The sequence below is a fragment of the Scyliorhinus torazame genome, chromosome 30 (genome assembly GCF_047496885.1).
Source record: "Scyliorhinus torazame isolate Kashiwa2021f chromosome 30, sScyTor2.1, whole genome shotgun sequence".
Classification (NCBI taxonomy): Eukaryota; Metazoa; Chordata; class Chondrichthyes; order Carcharhiniformes; family Scyliorhinidae; genus Scyliorhinus; species Scyliorhinus torazame.
The window spans coordinates 5,271,862-5,295,763 of record NC_092736.1 but is presented as its reverse complement, the minus strand read 5'-3'; the positions used below and the strand labels follow the sequence as shown (position 1 = coordinate 5,295,763).

Genomic DNA, 23,902 nt, shown 5'->3' with positions numbered 1-23,902 from the left:
GGAACAACATGGAACTCGGAATCACATGGCTGGGATGAACAGCACAGATGGACTTAAGGGGGAAACTAGATAAGCATGAGAAAGAGAGAGAAAGAGAGAGAGACAGAGAGAGTGCGAGAGAGGGAGAGATAAAGAGAGAGGGGAGAGAGAGAGAGGGAGGAGAGAGAGAGGGGGAGAGAGAGAGAGAGGGGGAGAGAGAGAGAGGGGAGAGAGAGAGCGAGAGTGAGAGGGACGGAGAGAGGGGGAGAGAGAGAGGGACGGAGAGAGAGAGGGGGAGAGAGAGAGAGGGAAGAGAGAGAGAGGGAGAGAGAGAGGGGGGGAGAGAGAGAGAGGGGGGGAGAGAGAGAGAGGGGGAGAGAGAGGGGGAGAGAGAGAGAGGGGGAGAGAGAGAGGGGGAGAGAGAGAGGGGAGAGAGAGAGGGGGAGAGAGAGAGGGGGAGAGAGAGAGGGGGAGAGAGAGAGGGGGAGAGAGAGAGGGGAGAGAGAGAGAGGGGGAGAGAGAGGGGGAGAGAGAGGGTGAGAGAGAGAGGGTGAGAGAGAGAGGGTGAGAGAGAGAGGGGGAGAGAGAGAGGGAGAGAGAGAGGGGAGAGAGAGGGGAGAGAGAGGGGGAGAGAGAGGGGAGAGAGAGGGGAGAGAGAGGGGAGAGAGGGACGGGGAGAGAGGGGGGGAGAGAGAGAGGGGGAGAGAGAGAGAGGGGGGAGAGAGAGAGAGAGGGGGAGAGAGAGAGGGGAGAGAGAGAGAGGGGGAGAGAGAGAGAGAGGGGAGAGAGAGAGAGAGGGGAGAGAGAGAGAGCGAGAGCGAGAGTGAGAGGGACAGAGAGAGAGACAGAGAGAGAGAAGGGCAGAGAGAGAGAGAGAGAGAGGTGAAGAAAGAAAGAGGGGAGGGAGAGAGGAAGAGAGATAGAGGGGGAGAGGGAGAGATAGAGAGGGGGAGAGAGCGGGGGGAGAGCGAGGGGGAGAGAGAGAGAGAGAGAGAGAATAGCAGGACATGCAGACACTCTGATCAGTCAGGGTTGTCATCAATAATGGCAGAGCGTCCTCAATATAAGGGCAGCACGGTGGTTAGCACTGCTGCCCCCACAGCACCAGGGTTCAATTCCGGCCTCAGGTGTCTGTCTGTGCGGAGTTTGCACGTCCTCCCCGTGTGTGCGTGGGTTTCCTCCGGGTGGCCGGTTTCCTCCCACAGTCCAAGATGAGCAAGGTAGGTAGATTGGCCATGATAAATTGCCCCTGAGGGTGGGGTTGCAAGAATTGGGCAAGGGATTGGGCCTAGCTAGTGTGGTCGTTCAAAGAGGTCGGTGCAGACTCGATGGGCCGAATGGCCTCCTTCAGCACTGTCGGAATTCTTATTATTACTTTTTTAAAACAATATATATTTTATTGACATTTTTCAAACAGAGATTTTCCGTTTTTACAACTTAATAAAGGAATATACATTAAACGTTATTTAAATAATATATTAAACTAACAACAAATGAAAAAAAGAGATAAACAAAAAGCAAATATCAACAACTGGCAAAAAACAAAAACACGGGATAAAAAGTTTGCTCTTTCCCATATTTAATTTATATCCCGAGAACTCTCCAAACTCCGAGTGTCTGCATTACCTCTGGCATCCCCGCTACTTATTTATTACTTCATTATTACATAATTGTTACTTATTTAATTGATTAAATTTTTTCCAATTAAGGACAATTTAGTGTGTCCAATCCACCTACCCTGCACATCTTTGGGTTGTGGGGGCGAGACCCACGCAGACACGGGGAGAATGTGGAAACTCCACACGGACAGTGACCCAGAGCCGGGATCGAACCTGGGACCTCGGCGCCGTGAGGCAGCAGTGCTAACCAGTGTGCCATCCTGCCAGCCTCCTGGGAAACATTAGGTTCATATTGATGAGATGACTATACAGCACAGAAATAGGCCATTCAGCGCAACTGGTGTATGCTGGTGCTTATCCTGCACACAAGTCGCCTCCAACCCACTCTTCATCCCACTCTATCAACACAATGTGATGAATGGTCACTGAAGGAACTCTGTTCCTCTCTCCACAGACGTTTCCCGAAATGTTGGCAGTTTCCAATATTTTCGACTTTATTTCGCTTTTGTTCCCATCGATGTAATTCCTCCATTCCTTGTGCATTTACCTAGTTTCCCCAAGCAGATGTTAGCACGGAGTTGCTCACCTGTCAAAATGATGTTGGGATATTGCCAGTGCAGGTGGAGTACAGCAGGTTGGGTTTCAGCTGGGACTGGTCTTGGCAGGGTCCCGATCAAACCCGCCGAGGAGGCCTGGGAATAGTGTAGGCTGGAGCCCGGGTTGTAGAAGTTGTTGCTACTTATTGCCAGCGCGTTGACTGGACTTCCCAACATGTTGAACTGCTCTAGCTGTGGGGTGGGGGAGAGAAGGAGGCGAGAGAGAGAAAAAGAACAGTTTTGAGAATTTGACCTCTGTTGTAAGACGGTGTGGGCTGGTTAATTATTCCACCCGTGGCCAAACTAAGGCCTCTGGCAATCCCCAGTTCGAGATTAGGCTCCGTTTGAGGTTCAGCCTCATTGGTCTCGCCTGTTTTGGGTTCTCCGGTACTTTCGCAATCCCAATCCCGGTTTGTTTGCCATGACTCAATGGGCAGCACATTCGCCTCGGAATCCGAACATTGAGAGTTCAAACTCAACCCCACAGGACAACAAATCTGAGCTGACACCCCCAGTGCAGTCCAGAGGGGGTGCTACAATTGTCTTCACTTAAGACATTAAACCGAGGACCATCTGTTCTCTCGGGTGGGGGTAAAAGATCCCGTGGGTGGCAATATTTTGAAGAAAAACAGGGGATTTACCTTGAAGCCCTGGACAAGATATATCTCTCAATCAACAGATTATCTGTCATGGGTCACACTGCTGATTGTGGGAGCTTGCTGAGCACATATCGACTGCCGTGTTTTGTACATTACAGAAACTAATTACAGCTTAATAAAGGAATATACATTAAACGTTGGCCGTAATTGGGTTGTTGAGGCTGAGAAAGTCACTGTATAAATTCAAGTCTTTTATTTTCTCATTGGTAGTTATTAACTGGGACAGGGATTTTACCGACTCAAGCGTTCCGTGCATTGGATCCTGATATACAGCATTTACTCAGTGAACATACACCAGTATATTTCAGTGCCCCGGTGCCAGAAATGTAAGGAGGGAGAGATACACAGTTTAACTTTATGGCGATATGGTGATAGAAGAACAGAACGGATTGCACAGGAAGGATGACTGAGTCAGTAAACTCAAGGGGGACATTCGACAGATGGCTTTGGGGTTTTGAGCCTCTGATCGGACAGGAAGAGTTTTCTATGTTCATCTTTTCAGTGATGGCTGGGGAAGGTACTTACGGGTGAGCACAAGGTAGCTTAGAAGGCCGCAAGGATGCTGGTTACAGAGCAGGCAGCAAGAGGCTGGGTTACCGTGGGCAGCAGATGACGGGGAGCTGAGCCATATTTTCATGTGGTTGAGATGGCGATGCAAAAAGAGAGTCTTTGGAATTCTCTCCCCCAGGAGCACTTGGGGCTGGGTCACTGAATATATATTGAAGGTCGAGCTAGGCAGTTTTTTGATTGACGGGAGAGTCGAGGGTTTGGGGGGTCGGGCAGCAAAGTGCACTGGAGGTCACAATCAAATCAGGCACGATCTTATCGAACGGCGGAGCAGGCTCGAGGGGCCAATGGCCTACTCATGCCTCGCTATCTCATGGTTTCACGTTTTTATTCTGAGGTGCTCTTCTGAATTAAGCTGGTGAAAATCGGATGGGGAGGGCGGCATGTGGCGCAGTGGATAGCACTGGGACTGTGGCGCTGAGGACATGAGTTCGAATCCTGGCCCCGGGTCACTGTCCGTGTGGAGTTTGCACATTTTCCCCCTGTCTGCGTGTGTTTCACCCCCACAACCCAAAAGATGTGCAGGTTAGGGGGATTGGCCACGGTAAATTGCCCCTTAATTGGAAAAAAAACCAAAAAATAATTGGGTACACTAAATTTATTGAAAAAAAAAGAAAATCGGATGGTGGTTAACAGACTGTTCACAGACTGACGGATGGACAGATGGAAGGGAACGAATGGGTCAATGTAAACACCACAAGTCGCCACTGGTTGAGATGAGGACAGAGAGAATCACATCACACTCTGATCACGGAGGTACACCACTATGTAAAATAATTAGCATACCATAAACCGATCATATTCTGACATCCCTAGACTGTGGATCTCCATAGGCTTGCTGATGGCAAACTTCCATACCTGCTGTGACAATGGCTTGGTCTGTCTGCCAACCAAGTGTTGCTCAAAATATGGATCACTGAAGATGTTATCCATTGTGTCATTCTGTCAAATAGCACAAAGTGGGGCTAAGTAATAGATTGTGCAAAAAGCTTCAAACAATATTTCATCTAATTCATTTAACATAATGCAGGTTATTTTGCATAAATAGCACTGTAACAATTTGCTCTTTACCTCTATCATCTAAACATTATGCCCCACAGCAGCAGGGACCTGGGTTCAATTCTGGCCTTGGGTGATTCTCCCCGTGTCTGTGTGGGTTTCCTCCGGGTGCTCCCGTTTCCTCCCACATGTCCAAAGATGTGCGCGTTAGGTGGGGTTGCGGGAATAGGGTGGGGGAGTGGGCCTAGGTAGGATGTTCTTTCTGAGGGTCGGTGCAGACTCGATGGGCTGAATGGTCTGAATCTCTGCAGTGCAGAGATTCTATATACGTGCTTAAAAATCAGTTCAGGTAATATTAAATCCAGCTGTCTTCCTTAACACTGAGCTGGTAGAGACAGGTGTAGGCTAGTTACTATTGAAAATTGGGATGTTAATTAGTAAACAAAAGAGCGAGTGTACAATCTATTTAATTCCAGGGTCCTTCCTGACGGCCAAGAATCTAGGAGTTGTCTTATTCCATTCATCCAGCAGGGGGCTTATTTGAAACAAAGTATTGTGTGCACTGGAGCTATCTCATTCAGGGTGGTGACTGATGAATGACAGGGTTCAAACACTAACTTGAGGCAGATGATTGAGAGTTTTCAATCTGCCACACAGGGTGAACCAAGGGTTAGTCAGGCAACAGCGGAAACCTGTTTATATGTAAAATTTGAACGAGCTTGATTAGAATTGAGCTTGAACGTGGGGCCATAATTCAGGTGTCAGTAATGCTGCATTGTGCAGTTTTCACATTCCTCCATTGGCCCCTCGCTCTCCGGTCTTACAACCCTCTCAGGTCCAGGTGCGTCTCCGATTCTTTAAAAAAAAAAAATTTAGAGTACCCAATTAATTTTTTCCAATTAAGGGGCAATTTAGCGTGGCCAATCCACCTGCCCTGAACATCTTTGTGTTGTGGGGGCGAAACCCACCAAACACGGGGAGAATGTGCAAACTCCATAAGAACTAGGAACAGGAGTAGGCCATCTGGCCCCTCGAGCCTGCTCCGCCATTTAATGAGATCATGGCTGATCTTTGTGGACTCAGCTCGACTCTCCGGCCCATACACCATATCCCCAAATCCCTTTATTCTTTAGAAAGGCATCTATCTTTTTCTTAAAAACGTTTAAAGAAGGAGCCTCAACTGCTTCACTGGGCAAGGAATTCCAGAGATTCACAACCCTTTGGGTGAAGAAGTTCCCCCTACACTCAGTCCTAAATCTACCTCCCCTTATTTTGAGGCTATGCCCCCTAGTTCTGCTTTCCCCGACCAGTGGAAACAACCTGCCCGCATCTATCCTATCTATTCCCTTCATAATTTTATATGTCTCAATAAGATCCCCACCGCATCCTTCTAAATTCCAATGAGTACAGTCCCAGTCTACTCAACCTCTCGTCATAATCTAATCCCCTCAACTCTGGGATCAACCTAGTGAATCTCCTCTACACTCCCTCCAGTGCCAATATGTCCTTTCTCAGGTAAGGAGACCAAAACTGAACACAATACTCCAGATGCGGCCTCACCAACACTCTATACAATTGCAGCATAACCTCACTAGTCTTGAACTCCATCCCTCTAGCAATGAAAGACAAAACTCGATTAGTCTTCTTAATCACCTGCTGCACCTGCACACCAACTTTTTGCGACTCGTGCACCAGCACACCCAGGTCCCTCTGCACAGCAGCATGTTTTAACATCTTACCGTTGAAATAATAATCCATTCTGCTGTTATTCCTCCCAAAATGGATAGCCTCACACTTGGCAACATTGAATTCCATCTGCCAGACCCTAGCCCATTCACCCAACCTATCCAAATCCTTCTGCAGACTTCCGGTATCCTCTGCACTTTTTGCTTTACCACTCATCTTAGTGTCGTCTGCAAACTTTGACACATTGCACTTGGTCCCCAACTCCAAATCGTTTATGTAAATTGTGAACAACTGCGGGCCCAACACTGATCCTTGAGGGACCCCACTAGTTACAGGTTGCCAACCAGAGAAACACCCATTTATCCCCACTCTCTGCTTTCTGTTAGTTAACCAATCCTCTACCCATGCTACCACTTTACCCTCAATGCCATGCATCTTTAGTTTATGCAGCAACCTTTTGTGTGGCACCTTGTCAAAAGCTTTCTGGAAATCCAGATACACCACATCCATTGGCTCCCCGTTATCCCCAAAATAAGGGGAGGTAGATTTAGGACGGAGTGTAGGGGGAACTTCTTCACCCAAAGGGTTGTGAATCTCTGGAATTCCTTGCCCAGTGAAGCAGTTGAGGCTCCTTCTTTAAACGTTTTTAAGAAAAAGATAGATGCCTTTCTAAAGAATAAACTCCACACGGACAGTGACCCAGAGCCGGGATCGAACCTGGGACCTCGGCACCATGAGGCAGCAGTGCTACTCAGTCGCGCCACCATGCTGCCCTTGCTTCTCCGATTCTGCCCTCCGGCACTGCCCCCCCCCCCCCCCCCCCCCCCGATTTTAATCACTCCGCCATCGGTGTCTCTGTGCCTTCAGCCTGCCTGGGCTCTAATCTTTCCGCGTCTCAATCCTTGTTCCAGGTGCTTCTCACCATCAACCTCTTTCAAGAAGCTTTTCTATCCCCTTCTGTGGGCTTAGTGCCATGCTTAGCTATCTAAAAGGTGCTATATAAATGCAAATTGTTGTTACTACTCTTTCTTCATAAAATGAGCAGCGCAGCAAATTGACTGTTCACACTGAAAGCTTTAAATTGCTCATGTGTATTTTTTGCAAAATAATCAATGTGCTCATTTACAGTCATGTCACCTCAGCAGCTTGGACGCCAACAGAGTTATTAACAGATTAAGTGAGTAGGCAGAATAGTGTCAAATGGCTATCAATGTGGGCAAGTATGCAACTTAAACGGATAGAACTGGGCACTTTCTAACGGGTACATTTCTGGAGACAGTGGAGACACAATGAGATTTGGGGGTCCAGGCAGGTAGATCATTAAAATGTCATGGATAAAAAGGTTATAGGGCGGCCGATAGCCCAGTGGTTAGCACTGTTGCTTCATAGCTCCAGGGTCCCGGGTTCGATTCCCGGCTTGGGTCACTGTCTGTGCGGAGTCTGCACGTTCTCCCAGTGTCTGGGTGGGTTTCCTCCAGGTGTTCCGGTTTCCTCCCACAAGTCCCGAAAGACGTGCTTGTTAGGTAATTTGGACATTCTGAATTCTCCCTCAGTGTACCCGAACAGGCGCCGGAATGTGGCGACTAGGGGATTTTCACAGTAACTTCATTGCAGTGTTAATGTAAGCCTACTTGTGACAATAATAAAGATTATTATTATTAATGGAAAGATAGGGCGGCACATGGCGCAGTGGTTAGCACTGGGATTACGGCGCTGAGGACCCGGGTTCGAATCCCAGCCCTGGGTCACTGTCCGTGTGGAGTTTGCACATTCTCCCCGTGTCTGCGTGGGTCTCACCCCCACAACCCAAAGATGTGCAGGTTAGGTGGATTGGCCACACTAAATTGCCCCTTAATTGGAAAATAAAATAATTGGGTACTCTACATTTATATTCAAACAAAATGAATGGAAAGCTGGTCTTTATATCTAGAGGACTAGGAGACAAGGGGGTTGAAGTCATGCTTCTGTTTTACAGAGGTCTGGTTAGACCACACCTGGAGTACCGTGAGCAATTCTGGGCATCCCACACAAACACAATCACTATACATGTATGTGTATTGTCATGTGAGAGTACCTTTAAGAAATGTGTGTTTACTACTGCAGTGATGTCAGAGAGTGGGTGGAGCTGGGCTGTCTGTCAGCTTTTTACTTTCGTTTTAGGCTGTTTGCTGCAGGGTGTGTTTTAGTTTCATTTTCAGAGCTGGATAGCTGCAGTCACAGCCAGGTGTATGAATCTCTCTCTGTAACCTAAAGACTGTAAATCGATCCTGGTGATTTAAAACTAATAACAGTAGTGACTTTAACCTGATGTGCTTCTGGTAAAAGGTGTTTTAAGTCTTCTGGATGTTGTTTGGGAAGTTATTCAGGATTACTTAGTGTTGTATTCTTTGGGGGTTTTATTTGAATTGATGGTTGCTAAGATGTTCACTGTATGTTTTAAAAAGGTTAACTTGAGTTCATAGAATAAACATTGTTTTGCTTTAAAAATTACTTTTCCGTTTCTGTTGTGCCACACCTGTAGAGTGGGCCGTGTGCTCCCCTTACCACAATTTATTTAAAATTGTGGGTCAGGTGAACTCCATGATACACTTTGGGGTTCTCTAAACCCTGGCCCATAACAGTATACATATACTAAATATATATTATATAATATACATATATATAAATAAAAGAAGGCTGCACAATACTGATCACTTACACTGGGAGACTGCAGCTCTATTGGCAATGGCTGAGAGAGGTGATGAAGAGGAGACACAGGCGACTGTCCCTGTGGGTGCTGTGATTGCTGCACCTTCTGCTGGGACAGGTGCAGCTGCTGATAGAGGGGATAAGGTGGTAGGTGTTCCATTGTCATATTACTCGTATCCAAGGCAACTCCCTGTAAACCAGAAGACAGATTCAGACCGTGTGTCGGGGGGTGAAATGGCTGGCTTCTCTCCTGGTCCATGTGTGGGGAAACAATCCTTCCCCCGCAACCCAAAACGCTCGCCCTCAACGCGCACATAACGGCTGTGGTTACTTCTGCTTGTAAATGAGCAAGATGTGCCTCTTCCCTTCACCTGTTTGGCTGCCTGGCCTACCATGGAGTCAAGGCTGGCACAATGAGCCAGAGACAGCGGAAACACACTGCAAGTCCAAACGTTACATCCTGCACTAATGTGGAAACCTTCCATTATCAGAGTGCAATTGCACCAACTGCCTGCAACCCCCCCCCCAACCAAGTTACGCTGGGGATACGTTAAAATAAGTTCATCACTCTTACTTGTGCAATTGAAGACAGCGTCGGTGACATTGTTGGCGAGAATTGTTTACCGAGAGGCCTCCGAGACTCCATCCCCGGTGAGAGTGTGAGCGGACTGACTGGTGTCTGCCGTCGCCGTGGCGAGCTCTTCAAGGCGGTTGGTATCGACGGGTTGCTTAGCGATGACCGTAGTGAGGAGTGGATGGAGGGGTTGCTGAGGGAGTGGTTGCTTAATGGAGACTGCAGCACCGAGTTGCTGAGTGATGCCTGTATTGATGGGTTACTTAGCGAGCTGTGCAAAGAAGTGGACAGACCTGGAAAAGTTGGGGGCGGGGGGGAGGGGCGGAAAAAAAAATCAAAAACTGAAACGCTTCCAATAACAAAAATCATCAAGATGTGAAACGTGCTGATCTGGGAGCAATTCTATAGCAACTTTCAAAAGAGAACTGGATAATGCTTAAAAAGGTAAGATTTGCAGGACTATGGGAAAAGCGCAAGAGAGGAGTGGGAGTCATTGGATTCTCTTTCAAAGGGCTGGCACAAGCTGGATGGGCAGAACAGCCTTCGTCTCAGCTGTAAAATTCTCAACTTTTCAATAAATATGGTTGCATGAGGCAAGAACACTTTGACATGAACGCCACTCACATTCTTGGTGACATATTGTCAATGTAGAATTGAATATGATCATAAAAAATCCCGGCACAACTGCAAGGTTCTAGGTTGAATCCTCAGTGGACCGAACTAACTGACCGAAGAGGCAGGATGCCCAGCCTCACTGATCCCGGCTCCCATTGGGAGAGGACTGGGGAATCTGCCAAGGTGCCCAGCCTCCAAGCACTGACCTGTGCCGGGTGAGTCTGGTCTGTGGCCAGTAGGTAGGGCTATGATATCTCACACAGCCACTGATGCGGCACGGCAGCACAGTGGGTAACACTGTCACTTCACAGCTCCAGGGTCCCAGGTTCGATGCCCAGCTTGGGTCGCTGCCTGTGTGGAGTCTGCACGTTCTCTCCGTGTCTGCGTGGGCCTCACCCCCACAACCCAAAAAGATGTGCAGGGTAGATGGTTTGGCCGGGCTAAATTGCTCCTTAATTAGAAAAAAAAAAATGAATTGGGTACTCTAAATGTATTTTAAAAAAGAGCATCAGGCTACTCAGTTGCACCTTTGCCAATATTCACCCATAGGCGGTTCCCAGGAGTTGCTGGATAAGGTGTGCAATTTCCAGCTGAACATTGTCCTGCTTCCTGCCCACCGGGTCAATAACGATGACGGGATTATTCTCCTGTCTGAGATCACGGGGCATTGAAGTAGATCATTCCTAGTCTGGTTTAGATCATCCATAGGGGCTGGTTTTGCACAGTGAGCTAAACAGCTGGCTTGTAATGCAGAACAGTGCCAGCAGTGCGGGATCAATTCCCGTACCGGCCTCCCCGAACAGGCGCCGGAATGTGGCGACTAGGGGCTTTTCACAGTAACTTCATTGAAGCCTACTTGTGACAATAAGCGATTCTTACATTAGTCAGCATGAATAAGTGGCGCCTTCATTGGTCTGACTGTGGAACGGTTATGTGTTAATAGTTCTGTTGTTGGATTGGATTTGGATTTGTTTATTGTCACGTGTACAGAGGTACAGTGAAAAGTATTTTTTCGCGAGCGGCTCAACAGATCATTTAGTGCATTAAATGAAAAGGAAATAAAAGAAAATACATAATAGGGCAACACAAGGTACACAATGTAACTAGATAACACCGGCATCGGGTGAAGCATACAGGGGTGTAGTGGTGATGAGGTCAGTCCATAAGAGGGTCGTTTAGGAGTCTGGTAACAGCGGGGAAGAAGCTGTTTTTGAGTCTGTTTGTGCGTGTTGTAGGCAAAAGCTGACTCATAGACGAGCTTGTTAACATACTTCACAGCTTTAAAAAGTCAAGCAGGTACCACCCAAGCGTTGCTCCCCAATATGTAAGAAAAACAATGAAAACTGGCTTGTTAAAGCAGCATTGATCAAGCCTCCGTACAAACAGCTCCCTCACCTTGGTTGTTGCTTATGCCCAGGTGGGTCATGGTGGCAGCAAGGTTGCTGGTACTGTTCCCTCCACTGATACTGGGAAAGGTGCTGTCCTCGGGGTCCAGAGGGGTCGGCAGAGGGGATGGGAAGTGAAGGTTTGTGAGGTCGGGAAGAGAGCCTCCTGTGTTCAAGGATGCTTGAAAGTGTGACAGCCCAACATTCTGGTCTGGGGAAGGATAGATACTTGGAGGAGGGAATCAAAACACAAGAATGCCAAGTTTAAAATCCAAAAAACTTGCATTTATACAGCATTTAATCACATGAGAAAGCATTTCACATACTATTGACTTTATCAGGGAAGTGCCCACGTAACTGTAACAAACTATTTCAGCAGCTATTTCCCATGGTCAGCGAGGCAAATAAACAGTTCATTTGTGTTCAGGCAGCACCCCCTCTGCACCAAGGCAGGCTCAATGTGGCATTGTGGTGTCGGCCTAGATTATACATTCAAGTCAGAGACTGGAACTTGAGCACACAATCTGTTGAAACACAAATTATCAACAACAAAAATATGAACATATGAACAAGGAGGAGTGGGCCATTCAGCCCCTCACGGCTGCTCTGCTATTTAGTAAGATTATGGCTGACCTGACAGTAACCTCAAGTGTGTATCCTGCCTACCTCTCGGTAACCTATCACTCCCACATTACATCCTAAACAGATATTACAACATATCCCACCGCAAGAATAAAGATGGCATAAACAAATATTGTTTTAAAGAAAAACATAATGAATTTACTGAAAAACTTTTCTTGCACTCCGTCATAAGAACATAAGAACTAGGAGCAGGAGTAGGCCATCTGGCCCCTCGAGCCTGCTCCACCATTCAATGAGATCATGGCTGATCTTTTGTGGACTCAGCTCCACTTTCCGGCCCGAACACCATAACCCTTAATCCCTTTATTCTTCAAAAAACTATCTATCTTTATCTTAAAAACATTTAATGAAGGAGTCTCTACTGCTTCACTGGGCAAGGAATTCCATAGATTCACAACCCTTTGGGTGAAGAAGTTCCTCCTGAGCTCAGTCCTAAATCTACTTCCCCTTATTTTGAGGCTATGCCCTCTAGTTCTGCTTTCACCCGCCAGTGGAAACAACCTGCCTGCATCTATCCTATCTATTCCCTTCATAATTTTATATGTTACATGCATGACAATGTGAGGTTTCATAGCGAAACTTACATCAATGCAGTATCTCATTCCACCTCAAAGCACGGCGCATGTGAATCATTTTTGCAGCGAAGGAAAACACAGCAAGATCCCACACCCACTCACTCATCAATGGCAGGGAGTCACCAGCTATTCTGTTTCTGGGTGAGGGAGGAATTCTTGGGTGAGGAAACAAAGCAGGCCCAATTCCCAAGGAGACCAAATCCACTCACCTGATGCCAGGGACTTCACAGGACTTGGGGCGTGACAACAGGGACTGAACCTGAGGAATAGAGCAAGTAAAAAAAAAAAAAAAATGAGTCTGCATCACTTTGGGAGCTGGAGGTTTCCACGAGGAACTTCACCAGTTTCAATACTTTAGCTTCAAATGGAAGAGCATAAACCAACATTTCAATGTAAATGGTGGAAGGGAAAAAGGAACACTCTCCGCTGGTCCTAACCTCAGCTAATTGTCGAAGAAAGCAGCGTGCACTTCAGGTGCACTTCGACTTCCATAAAGCCTTGTTCAGGGTCCTTTACTTTACAGGTCATTACAAGGGAAATAATGCTGGACACAGCTTGGGTTAGAATCAGCAACAAGACAGAGGAAGCAGCAAATACACACACACAGACACGCACACACACACAGACACGCACACACACACAGACACGCACACACACACAGACACGCACACACACACAGACACGCACACACACACACAGACACGCACACATGAAAATCTGAAATCATAAAAGGTTGGGACCAGTTTGCATTTGTACAAAGCTAAGGGCAGGCCGACATTTCTCTCTGTAGGTTTCCAACACCTTTTTGTGATTTATCTGTTTGTAAGTCTTTTAAAATCTAACATTTCACATCAATTGTTGAAGTTATCTGCCATCAACCGGTCCCTGCTTTTGCTCAACATTTCTGGTTCCATCAACATTTTCAAACTCTTCCAAGGCTTGGCCAGCTACACTATATTCTTTTTTTAAACATCTAAATTTAGAGGACCCAATTCGGATTTTTTTTCCCAATTAAAGGGCAATTTAGAGCGGCCAATGCACCTCGGGTAGCACAGTGGTTAGCACGGTGCTTCACAACGCCAGGGTCCCAGGTTTGATTCCCCGCTGGGTCACTGTCTGTGCGGAGTCTGCACGTTCTCCCCGTGTCTGCGTGGGTTTGCTCCGGGTGCTCCAGTTTCCTCCCACAAGTCCCGAAAGACGTGCAGTTTGGTAATTTGGACATTCTGAATTCTCCTTGTGTGTACCCGAACAGGAGCCGGAGTGTGGCGACTAGGGGCTTTTCACAGTAACTTCATTATGACAATAAAGATTATTATTACTATTACCCGGCACAATCTTTTTGGGTTGTGGGTGTGAGACCCACGCAGACTATAGTCACGGAGGCTAGTGCAGCAGCCAACAATTGTGTAAGATAGGAACGGGATTTAGCCCCTGTTCCATTAGAATCCCTACAGTGCAGAAGGAGGCTATTCGGCCCATCAGGTTTGCACTAACCCTCCGAGCACCCATCCTAGGCCCACTCACCCACCTATCCCCCTAACACCACCTAACCTGCACATCTTTGAACTATTCAATTAGATCTTGGCTAATCTGTAACTCACCCATTTTCCTACCTTTGGTCCACCCTTAACTAATAAAAAAACGCTAATTGACAGGGAAGTGATTCTTTCTTCATGTCTGACCTCCACTCTGTCCCTTCATCACAGTCTTTCTCACTTTTCTCCTTCAATGCACTGAAACCAAGTCTAATCTCCAATTTGTTCCTTCTCAGGGCCTCAAAACTGAAACTCCTTCCCTGCCTCCATCTTCCCCTCTCTCCGACATTTTACATCCTGCTAAAACTCACACTTAGTGTCACATCCCGATTTACTTTGCCTTCTCTCCAACTCTTCTCAACCCAAGTGGTGTCCAGCAATCTGGGCCTTCATCTAGAGCTAGGGGAGGAGGTAACAGGGAGCAGAGGTGTGGAGATAAAAACAATCGTTTAATCAGCCGTCGCTCTGGACAGATATTAAACGGTCATGTTTGCAACCCTCCACGGCAAAATTAAAACTGGTGTCTCCCCCCCCCCCCCCCCCGGCGAAGCGGCACAGTAGCACAGTGGTTAGCACAGTTGCCTCACAGCACCAGGGTCCCAGGTTCGATTCCTGGCTTGGGTCACTGTCTGTATGGAGTCTGCACGTTCTCCCCGTGTCTGCGTGGGTTTCCTCCCGAAAGACGTGCTTGTTAGGTGAATTGGACATTCTGAATTCTCCCTCTGTGTACCTGAAAAGGCTCCGGAATGTGGCGACTAGGGGCTTTTCACAGTAACTTCATTGCAGTGTTAATGTAAGCCTACTTATGACAGCAATAAAGGTTATTACATTATTATTTTTTAAATCCTGAATTTCACAACTGTTTTTGCAAGTTTAATTTGTGTGAAATCTGACCCTCGTCATAGCTGAGTCGTCAGCATTGTGGGGGAATGGCTACACAAATAGAGCATGGAATTGTGGATTCCAAAACAAAGGAGCAGAACGATGAAGCAGTGGTTGTGTGTTTGCTAAAACCAGTTATGCTGCAATCTGCCACTCACCTTCTTTGCTTCCCATAGCTGTTTTGGTAAAGGTTTGTTCAGCTTTATGAGATTGTCTTCATTTGTCAGGACTGGGAATGAAAAGACTGAATAAAAAGCAGTAATCTATTAATAATGCAATGAGGATGATGAAAAAATAAGAATGGAAACAAAAGTAAAACTCTTTAAGGAAACCAAAACTAAATGATTAGGATAATATGAAACCATTTCATAATCGAACACTGAATCGATTACTGAAATAATTAATCGATCACTATTATCGATTAACTAGAAGCCCAGACTCGGCATGATGTAATGTTCAGAGTTTATTCTGGATGAAGTAGAAAGCTTAGACTTTGAAAGAACTCCACCGAATACATCAGTGTCCCTTTATTCATTAATTTATGGTGTCACACACACACACACACAAAACAATTCCTTAACAGCAAAAAGCAATCCAGCTGTCAACCTTTAGGGACACAAACCTTCTGTATTTGTAACAAGAATTATTAATGAGGGCTCAACTAAAGAAACCTGGCAGATCACGGCTATATGACAGGAAATTAATTCTGGACGGCCAGGGTTGCTCCTGCTCAAAGTCTCTGGTTACAGGGGAAAAGATGTGTTTGGAAGGCGGCCGCTTAATGTAAGCAGACTGCCACTAGCCGTTAACTGGATTTTTACGGCACGGTAGCACGGTGGTGAGCACTGTTGCTTCACAGCTCCAGGGTCCCAGGTTCGATTCCCGGCTTGGGTCACTGTCTGTGCGGAGTCTGCACGTTCTCCCCGTGTCTGCGTGGGTTTCCTCCGGGTGCTCCGAGTTCCTCCCACAAGTCCCGAAAGACGTGCTGTTAGATGAATTGGACATTCTGAATTCTCTCTCTACCCGAATAGGCGCCGGAGTGTGGCGACGAGGGGCTTTTCACAGTTACTTCATTGCAGTGTTAATGTAAGCCTACTTGTGACAATAAAGATTATTTAAAAATATATATTAAAAATGGAATCTCCCCTTTTCCTCTGAATGTACTATGTCTTTATTAAGCTCTGGACCCAAGGAAACTGACAGTCCTCCTGTACCCAGCGCAAAAAATCTTATGTATCGATCCCAAGCACAGAAATAGACCATTTTTTTAAAAACGTGGTGGATAGTGGTGTGTAGGCAAAGCGGCAACCTTTATTATTTTGGCTAGAGAACACAGGCATGCTCACTCCAATTAGCAGTAAAAAGACGGATTCAGATGAAGGACTTCAGCAATTGGACTGCATCTTCAGCGTATGCTAACCATACCAATTCCCCATCACACATTCCTCTTAAATGAGCCAGTTACATATCTCCACTTCTTCACTACCCTGAATCAGATTAAAGCCATGACCCCAGACTATGTTTTAAGACTGGGAATTAATGGCCTCAGACGATGGACATGGACTCCCTGGCAATACTTCCAACTCCCGAGATAACGTCAGGCTGCACATGAACTTGCAACAACACAAAGCAAGGTTGATTGGAACTCACCTTCCCCCAGACTGTCCATCTCATCACAATAGTTTGCTGCAAAAATAAAAGGGAACACGATCACATAAGAGAGAGTGTCACCAACCAGAAAACATTGAATTTCATCATTTCAATAAGGTAGATCCCAGCTATAGTTTTACCTTTCTGAAGCCTAAAGAAGTTACAAATTTTACTGTGGCAACCTGCACACAAGTCATTGGGCTAAAAGTGCAAAAATAAAATGTTTTGTTAAAATTCTCTTTGGACTCCTTTCTCTCAGCACCTCCCTGGTCATAATGTCATGGTTCACTGGCACCTCACCATTCTTCATGTGCCAACCCAATCAATGACTGGTACCAGGTCAGTAAACCATGAAACTCGCCAGGACCTTCTAAACCCACAACCTTCTAAACCCACGACCACTGCCACCTAGAAGGACAAGGGCAGCAGATACCTGGGAGCACCACCACTTGGAAAGTCCCCGCCCAACCACTCACCATCCTGACTCGGAAATATATCGGCCGTTCCTTCACTGTCGCTGAGTCAAAATCCTGGAAACTCCCTCCCTAACAGCACTATGGGTGTACCTACACCACATGGACTGCGGCGATTCAACAAGGCAGCTCACCACCAACTTCTCAAGGAGCAATTAGGGATGGGCAATGAATGCTGGCCTAATCAGCGACGCCCACATCCCAGAAATTAATTTAAAAAGCCAGAGACACCCTATTCGCACCCCTCCATCCCCCCAACCACCATCCCTGTATTCCTTGATTTTCTTCGTGTACTAAAAGCTATTGATCTCAGTTTTGAATATAACAGCACGGTAGCATAGTGGTTAGCACAGTTGCTTCACAGCTCCAGGGTCCCAGGTTCGATTCCGGCTTGGGTCACTGTCTGTGCAGAGTCTGCACATCCTCCCAGTGAGTGCGTGGGTTTCCTCCGGGTGCTCCGGTTTCCTCCCACAGTCCAAAGATGTGCAGGTTAGGTGGATTGGCCATGCTGAATTGCCCTTAGTGTCCAAAAGGGTTGGGTAGGGTTACTGCGTTACGGGGATAGAATTTTTTATTTTTTTTAAAGAATTTACAGTGCAGAAGGAGGCCATTCGGCCCATCGAGTCTGCACCGGCTCTTGGAAAGAGCGCCCAACCCAAGGTCAACACCTCCACCCTATCCCCATAACCCAGTAAACCCCACCCAACACTAAGGGCAATTTTGGACACTAAGGGCAATTTACCATGGCCAATCCACCTAACATGCACATCTTTGGACTGTGGGAGGAAACCGGAGCACCCGGAGGAAACCCACGCACACACGGGGAGGATGTGCAGACTCCGCACAGACAGAGACCCAAGCCGGAATCGAACCTGGGACCCTGGCGCTGTGAAGCAATTGTGCTATCCACAATGCTACCGTGCTGCCCCTAAACAGAAAGGATTTCATCTTTTATTTATGTGGTGTATTTCCCAAACTCTGTTTTGGTGTGATCCAATTTCTAATGAAAATTGCTTATTGTCACAAGTAGGCTTCAAATGAAGTTACTGTGAAAAGCCCCTAGTCACCACATTACGGCGCCTGTTCGGGGAGGCTGGTATGGGAATTGAACCGTGCTGCTGGCTGCCTTGGTCTGCTTTCAAAGCCAGCGATTTAGCCCTGTGCTAAATAACCCCACACGAGGTGCGACTTCTTCAAGTGCAATGGCTTTTCTCGGTCAATTGCCTGAATCTTCTACTCTCACAATGTCATCACGACTCAGAGATGGTAAAGTTCCAGACACTCTATCATAGAACTGCTTTTGTTTTGCTTTAATGTTTTGCATTTCCTGCATTCTCCTCCTTCCCATAGAATGTTGGTCTGGGCATGGGTAGGGCGCTCTTTACAAGGGCCGGTGCAGACTCGATGGGTCAAATGGCCTCCTTCTGCACTGTCGATTCTATGATTCTAAATGACTGGTCATTCTTTGGGGTACAGAACTCCATGATTCAAACACTTTGCTGGAAAAAATTTCCCCTCATCTCAGACCCCAAATCCTGAGAATATGTCCCCCGACTTCTAGATTCTCCAGCCAGGGGGGGGGAATCCAGCTTCTCAGCATTTACCTCATCAAGCCCTCAAAATAATTTCCTACATTTCAACAAAATCGCCTCTCATTCTTCTAAACTCCAGAGGGTCTAAGCCCAATCTCCTCAGTCTCGGTCCTTCGAACCCTGGCCGTGTTTGTTATTCCAGACTGCCAGAGGAAATTCTGCATGACCTCACCAAGCCGCCGATCCTGCTGCGCAAACAACTGGTTTCCTCCCATGAAGGCATCCTGCGGATTGGGATTCAGAGCGCTGGTATGCAGAGCAGAGTCAGAGTTGGTCCTGTTGAAGTGACGAGGAGAGAGCGAGAGTGAAAGAAGAGAAATAAAACGGGATAACATTCACATGGAGCCTTTCACAACTCGGGACATCCCAAAGTGCTTTTGGAATGTTGCAATATAGGAAGTATGACAGTAAATATGCACACAGAATGTTCCCACAGCAGCAACATGATAATAAACAGATAATCTGCTTTTTTAAATAATAAATGATGGCTAAGGAAATGGGGAACAATTCCCCTGCTCTTTGAAATTGCATCACAGGGTGTTTCAGCTCCACCTGAGACAGACAGCGGGGGCAAGTTGGTCTCACCTGAAAATAGGCACCTGAGACAGTGCAGGAGTCCTGCACTGCTGTACTGGAGGCGTCGGCCCCAAAGGATGTATGCACAAGTCTCTGGAGTGTAACTTGCACCCGTGACCCCCTGACTCAAGAGGTACAAGCTTTACCCATTGAGCCACAACTGACAAAGAGACATTCGGCCTCTGTAGGCAGGTCCATTCGAATAACTGGTAGCAGAGGAGATATAAAGTTGGAGGATAAATAATATACACACAAAACTCCTCCCAAACATCGCCATGACTAAATCACAGGCAATGACTGCATTGAAAACTCTTCCAGCAGATTTTAAAAGGTAAACACATTTCACTTTGCCCATCAGTGAGCTGTTTCACTGCTGGGGGGACAATCGGTTAAGTCTCCAATTAATTATTCTAATTTGTATATTCGGTTCCTGAAAATTAATTGGGTCGACAGACAGCTTCCAGCAGTCCCTTTCAAACTCAAACTCTACACTTGTTTCATCCCTGCTGTCAGTACGACCAGATATTGAGGGGACACAGCACCGACAAGTCGCCATACCAACACCATTCACCCATCCAATTGTGTGCCTCTAAATGTGCGACCTCACTACTGATATGGCTGAAAGCTAGGAACCTCTCAAACGTGTGAGGGAGCAGAACTGTCAACACTCAGGATTTTATTATGGCACACGGATTGAGTTACTAAACAACTCCCTGTCTGCTCAATCCCATGAATTTTGTTGTGCGATAAATCGACAAATCCCTCACAAAATTACTACATTGTCGAAACAAAATCTCAGGTATTTGGAAAATCACACAAGGTCACTCAGGAGCACCTTGCCGTTCTGGACAGCACCGCTCGGGAGCAGGCTGGGAAAGGGAGGGGAAATAAAGAAAATTGGGAGTGCTGGTGGACAAGAATTAAAAGTAGCACTGTTGAGATGACAGAGGTCTTTTGATTACCGGGGACACAATCCCTAATAAGCCAGAACTGGAATTGCAGGGAGTCCAGCTGAGAAAATGCAGGTGGTTCTAAAGGCAGCGAGAGAGAGAGAGAACCTCCGAGACAATGCAGGAGTAAGATTGTGAAAATGCGTCACCTGCTGAGGGCCGAGATCAGTCTCAATCCAGGCGGTTTCTCCTCACTTCCCCATGGCGGGATGCTCCTTCGCAAAGCAAAAAAAAATTACGATGTTTTGATTCACTTTGACTCTCCACATACGAATGTGTTAGTGAGAGAGCGATAGAGAGAAAATGGGAGACAGCAGCAATCTAGTGCGGTCTATCGATATCAGGAGCAGAGGGAGGCACAGCGAAAGAAATGGTACCGACACATTTGATTGGTTTGGAGGAGGAATGTTAGTGCAACATCCAGACTGTACCGGTCCTGTAAACTGGAGAGATCAAGGCACAAGATGATTTGATACAAGCACCGAGTATTACCCCTCACTCTGTGTCTATTGAAATCAGTTCACCTTTTCCTGAACATGCTGACTGATTCAGGGAACACACTCTAGTGTTTGGCACAAATGACCACATAATCAGAAAGGTGGAAAAAGATCATTGAAGCCTCTCACCTCACTCATTGAGTAATATTACCGTGCCAATAACACCTCCCTTGTCCCTCCTCTAAACATTAGTAACACAAACTCCAGGGGGAGGCAACCGCTAGAGCCTGTAGAGTGAGCTGTTCAACCACATCGGCATCACATGTTGAATCCCGGTTACATCGGTCGATTTCTAACAGGATCCACTGATAGAGGGAATACATGTGAACAGTGTTGCTGGAAACAGTGTAGAGGAAGCTTTACTCTGTATCTAACCCCGTGCTGTACCTGTCCTGGGAGTGTTTGATGGGGACAGTGTAGAGGAAGCTTTACTCTGTATCTAACCCCGTGCTGTACCTGTCCTGGGAGTGTTTGATGGGGACAGTGTAGAGGGAGCTTTACTCTGTATCTAACCCCGTGCTGTACCTGTCCTGGGAGTGTTTGATGGGGACAGTGTAGCGGGAGCTTTACTCTGTATCTAACCCCGTGCTGTACCTGTCCTGGGAGTGTTTGATGGGGACAGTGTAGAGGGAGCTTTACTCTGTATCTAACCCCGTGCTGTACCTGTCCTGGGAGTGTTTGATGGGGACAGTGTAGCGGGAGCTTTACTCTGTATCTAACCCCGTGCTGTACCTGTCCTGGGAGTGTTTGATGGGGACAGTGTAGAGGAAGCTTTACTCTGTATCTAACCCCGTGCTGTACCTGTCCTGGGAGTGTTTGATGGGGACAGTGTAGAGGGAGCTTTACTCTGTATCTAACCCCGTGCTGTACCTGTCCTGGGAGTGTTTGATGGGGACAGTGTAGCGGGAGCTTTACTCTGTATCTAACCCCGTGCTGTACCTGTCCTGGGAGTGTTTGATGGGGACAGTGTAGAGGGAGCTTTACTCTGTATCTAACCCCGTGCTGTACCTGTCCTGGGAGTGTTTGATGGGGACAGTGTAGAGGGAGCTTTACTCTGTATCTAACCCCGTGCTGTACCTGTCCTGGGAGTGTTTGATGGGGACAGTTTAGAGGCTGCTTTACTCTGTATCTAACCCCGTGCTCTACCTGTCCTGGGAGTGTTGGATGGGGACAGTGTAGAGAGAGCTTTACTCTGTATCTAACCCCGTGCTGTACCTGTCCTGGGAGTGTTTGATGGGGACAGTGTAGAGGGAGCTTTACTCTCTATCTAACCCTGTGCTGTACCTGTCCTGGGAGAGTTTGATGGGGACAGTGTAGATGTAGCTTTACTCTGTATCTAACCCCGTGCTGTACCTGCCCTGGGAGTGTTTGATGGGGACAGTGTAGAGGGAGCTTTACTCTGTATCTAACTCCGTGCTGTACCTACCCTAGGAATATGGCAGATCATTTGTTGGACATTTCTATGTTCAATGGAATAATAGTTGGAAAACCTGTTTCAGTGATGTTGTTTGAGGGAATAAATACTGGCGAAATAACCAGAGAGAACGGCCCTGTTCTTCTTCAAAACAACACCATGGGATGTTTTGCATTCATTTAGAGGTCAGATGGGACTTCAATTTAGATCTCATCCGTACATAGAAACATACTTCGAAAACAGAAGCAGGAGGCCATTCGGCACTTCAGGCCTGCCCAGTCATTCATTATGATCGTGGTTGATCATCAAGTTCAATACCCAGATCCTCGCTTCATCCCTTTTGCCCAAAGAGCTATATCTAACTAACGTCTTCACCTCAACTACTTTCTGTGGTAGTGAATTCCACAGATTCACCTCTCTCTGGGTGAAGAAATTTCTCCTCACCTCAGTCCTAAAAGGTTTACCCCTTATCCTCGAACTATGACCCCTAGTTCTGGACTCCCCCACCATCGGGAACATTCTTTCTGAATCTACCCTGTCTAATCCTGTTAGAATTTTGTAAGTTTCTGTGAGATCCCCCCTCACTTCTAAACTCTAATGAATATAATCCTAACCAACTTAGTCCTGCCAACACAGGAATCAGCCTGGTAAACCTTTGCTACACTCCCTCCATAGCAAGAACATCCTTCCTCAGATAAGGACACCAGAACTGCACACAATACTCCAGATGTGGCCTCACCAATGCCCTATACAATTGCAGCAAAACATCCTTATTCCGATACTCAAATCCTCTCGCTATGAAGGCCAACATACATTTGCCTTCTTTACTGCCTGCTCTACCTGCCGCTTACTTTCAGCGACTGATGCACGAGGGCACCAGGTCTTGCTGAGTATCCACTTCTCTCAATTTACACCCATTCAAATAATAATCTGCTTTCCTATTTTTGCTACCGAAGTGGATAACCTCACATTTATCCACATTATACTGCATCTGCCATGCAGGGCGCACTCACTCAGCCTGTCCAAATCCCGCTGAAGCATCTCTGCATCCTCCTCACAGCTCACCCTCCCACCCAACTTTGTATCATCTGCAAATTTGAAGATAATACATTTAATTCCCTCGTCCAAATTATTAATATATACTGTGAGCAGTTGGGGTCCTAGCACAGATCCCTGCGGTACCCCACTAGTCACTGCCTGCCAATCGGAAAATGACCCATTTATTCCATCTTTTTTTTTCCTGTCTGCTAACCAGCTTTCTATCCATCACAAGACACCACCTGGAATCCCATGCGCTTTAACTTTACATAGTAAACGGCTATGTGAGACCTTTTCGAAGACCTTCCGAAAGTCTAAATAAACCACATCCACCGGTTCTCCCTGATCAACCCTACTAGTTACATCTTCAAAGAATTCTAGTAGGTTTGTCAAGCATGATTTTCCTTTCGTAAATCCATGCTGACTTTGTCTGACTATACCAATGCTTTCCAAATGATGTGCTATGAAATCCTTGATAATGAACTCTAGCAACTTCCCTACTACCGATATTAGGCTCGCTAATCTATAGTTCCCTGCTTTCCTTACTTCCCTTTTTGAATAGCGGAGTTATATTAGCTCCCCTCCAATCTTTCGGAACCATTCCAGAGTCCAAAGAATTTTGGAAAATGATCACCAATGGATCTACTATTTCTAGGATCACTTCCTTAAATCCTCTGGATTGAAGATTATCAGGCCCTGGAGATTTAACTG

The 23,902-nt window shown here is 46.7% G+C and overlaps 1 protein-coding gene across 1 annotated transcript in view; it reads right to left on the bottom strand.

Annotated features, from left to right (window-relative positions):
* Window positions 1-23,902, bottom strand: part of LOC140404321 (CREB-regulated transcription coactivator 3-like) — a 114,087-nt gene that overhangs the window by 5,442 nt on the left and 84,743 nt on the right. The window contains 12 exon segments of the mRNA XM_072492700.1: window positions 2,185-2,205; window positions 2,208-2,259; window positions 2,261-2,386; window positions 4,207-4,362; window positions 8,804-8,983; window positions 9,368-9,660; window positions 11,378-11,595; window positions 12,794-12,843; window positions 15,160-15,245; window positions 16,652-16,687; window positions 18,889-18,992; window positions 20,392-20,457. Coding sequence (XP_072348801.1) covers window positions 2,185-2,205; window positions 2,208-2,259; window positions 2,261-2,386; window positions 4,207-4,362; window positions 8,804-8,983; window positions 9,368-9,660; window positions 11,378-11,595; window positions 12,794-12,843; window positions 15,160-15,245; window positions 16,652-16,687; window positions 18,889-18,992; window positions 20,392-20,457 — 1,388 coding nt within the window.